This window comes from Pteropus vampyrus, unplaced genomic scaffold, assembly GCF_000151845.1.
Source record: "Pteropus vampyrus isolate Shadow unplaced genomic scaffold, Pvam_2.0 Scaffold28, whole genome shotgun sequence".
NCBI classification, from domain to species: Eukaryota; Metazoa; Chordata; class Mammalia; order Chiroptera; family Pteropodidae; genus Pteropus; species Pteropus vampyrus.
In genome coordinates, this window is record NW_011888809.1 from 2,328,625 (window position 1) to 2,330,644 (window position 2,020).

The 2,020-nt window shown below is 56.2% G+C and overlaps 1 protein-coding gene across 1 annotated transcript in view; it reads left to right on the plus strand.

The window, feature by feature from the left end:
- Positions 1 to 2,020, plus strand: part of LOC111737548 (intersectin-2-like) — a 24,874-nt gene that overhangs the window by 18,454 nt on the left and 4,400 nt on the right. The window contains exons 3-4 of the mRNA XM_023528538.1: positions 402 to 524; positions 1,324 to 1,406. Coding sequence (XP_023384306.1) covers positions 402 to 524; positions 1,324 to 1,406 — 206 coding nt within the window. The remainder of the gene's footprint in view (positions 1 to 401; positions 525 to 1,323; positions 1,407 to 2,020) is intronic.

Below are 2,020 nucleotides of genomic sequence, written 5' to 3' on the forward strand. Positions count from 1 at the left end.
CACTGCCTTGTGACAGCCACAAGGGGACTCCAGCTTTGGATTCTGGCTTACCCGCCGCCCCCAGCAAACATGGCACGTGATGCTGCCTCTTCCACATTGAGCATCGGGTCTCTCTATAAAATTGAGCCTGAGGCAGAGTGCCAAGGTCAGCATGTGGAGGGGAGACCGTGTCACGTGAGCAGTCACAGATGTTCGGATCACCTGTCCCCAGTTCAGTAGCATCTCATCTACACCAGATATTTACTGTTACGAAATGGAGGCAGCTTCTTTTTTCCTAAGACTCTGGAAGCTAAAGTCCTCTCTGTCTCCACAAGGCTCTTCAGAACGGACAGAACTCTCTCCGGACATAGGTGGGTGTCCTAGCCCATCTCACAGCCTGTGTTTTGGCCCTGATTCTTTCAGCCCATTTTCCTGAATGAGGTCTTGGTGAAACTGCCCACAGACCCTTCCAGCGATGAGCCTGTCTTCCACATTTCTCACATTGACCGGGTCTACACCCTCCGAACAGACAACATTAACGAAAGGTCAGTCCTGACCACGCGTGACCTGCTTTGAAGGCTGAGAGAAAGGCTGGACATCTCTGTGTGCCATAAAACCATCTCCAGTTCATGCTCAAGTCCTACTAACTCTGTATCCTCAACATCTTTTAACCAGTCCCCCAGTGCCAACCCCGCTGTCAGGCCTTAGTTTCAACGTGCTGGGTTATTGCAGCTGCCCCCTAACCTGGTTCACTGCTCCTGGTCCCTCCTCAGATCGTGCAGCAGGGCAGATCCCACACCAGACCCCCTACTGCACTCCCTCAGGCAACAGCCCCTGCTCCTCTGGTCTGCAGAGGCCTTCCTTGTGCCTCTCGGACACCGTTCCTTTGCTGCACCCAGAGGACCAGCCAGACCGTCTGCCTGCCCCCATGCCCTGCAGTGTGGACCGCCTTCCTCTCTAGGGTGTAGCTGAGACCGCACCTCTGTGATGGCAAACGGGCCTGCTCCTCCTCTGTGCGCACAGCCCTTTGTGTAGTGGAACCTGTCACTGTCGTGCTGAATTGCCATTGAGGTAGTGAACAAATCTTCTCTCTCTCCGTGTGCCCGGCACCTGGCGAGAGCCTGCTGTTTTGTGAGCAGTCAAGAGCTGGCTAGACGGTCTCAGCTCCATCCTCAATTAACAAACGAGTTTTTGTGTTGAGGGAACGTTAAGCCTGTGATTGGAAACTTGTTCAAGCCGAGGTTAGCCAAAGAGAGAAGAACGGGGGCAGAGCTTTGGGCTCCTGGTTGACCCTGCAGATACGTGGGAACGCCACCCAGTGCTTGTGCTCTGCTTCTCCTCCAGGACTGCCTGGGTCCAGAAGATCAAAGCAGCTTCTGAACAGTACATCGATACCGAGAAGAAGAAACGGGAGAAGGCTTATCAAGGTAGTGGGTCGTGCCCTCGAGGGCGGGAACCAGCCACCAGGGGGCCCTGGGGAGCGGGGGGGATGGGGTCTTATCTTCAGGACCATCTGCTGCTGCTGCTCCTGTGGTGAGGGGGTAAATGGAGAGTGAAAGACCAGACGTGCTGCGGGTTCAGACAGCAGGGCCCAGCTCCGCTGCTGCTGTGCCCACCTCCCCCTCAGCTGTTTCAAACCTCCTCAGGGCCTCCACGAGCCCCCACCCCACACACTGCACAGCCCAGGGTCATCCGGTATGAGCCCCTGGACCTACGACTCTCTGTGGCAAAGTCTCTGTCCCTGCCCCCCACACACACTTTTTCTTCACTCCTGTTTCCAGGAACGGGAGCCCTCTCCGTGCACAGCAACCCCTACCTGCTTGGCCCACTTTGCTCCATCGAACTTTACCTCTATGCTTGTTTCCCTTCAGCTCATGAACACTCTGCTCCTCCTCTCCCGCCCCAGCCTCCCCCTATTCCTCCCTCAGATCCACCATCCTCCCTCTCCCTTGACACCAGGTCCTGGACCTTAAGCCACCGCCTACTCTTCCTCGCTCACCAGCCTGTCACTCGCTTGCTTCCCCTTCAGTCGGTGCTGATG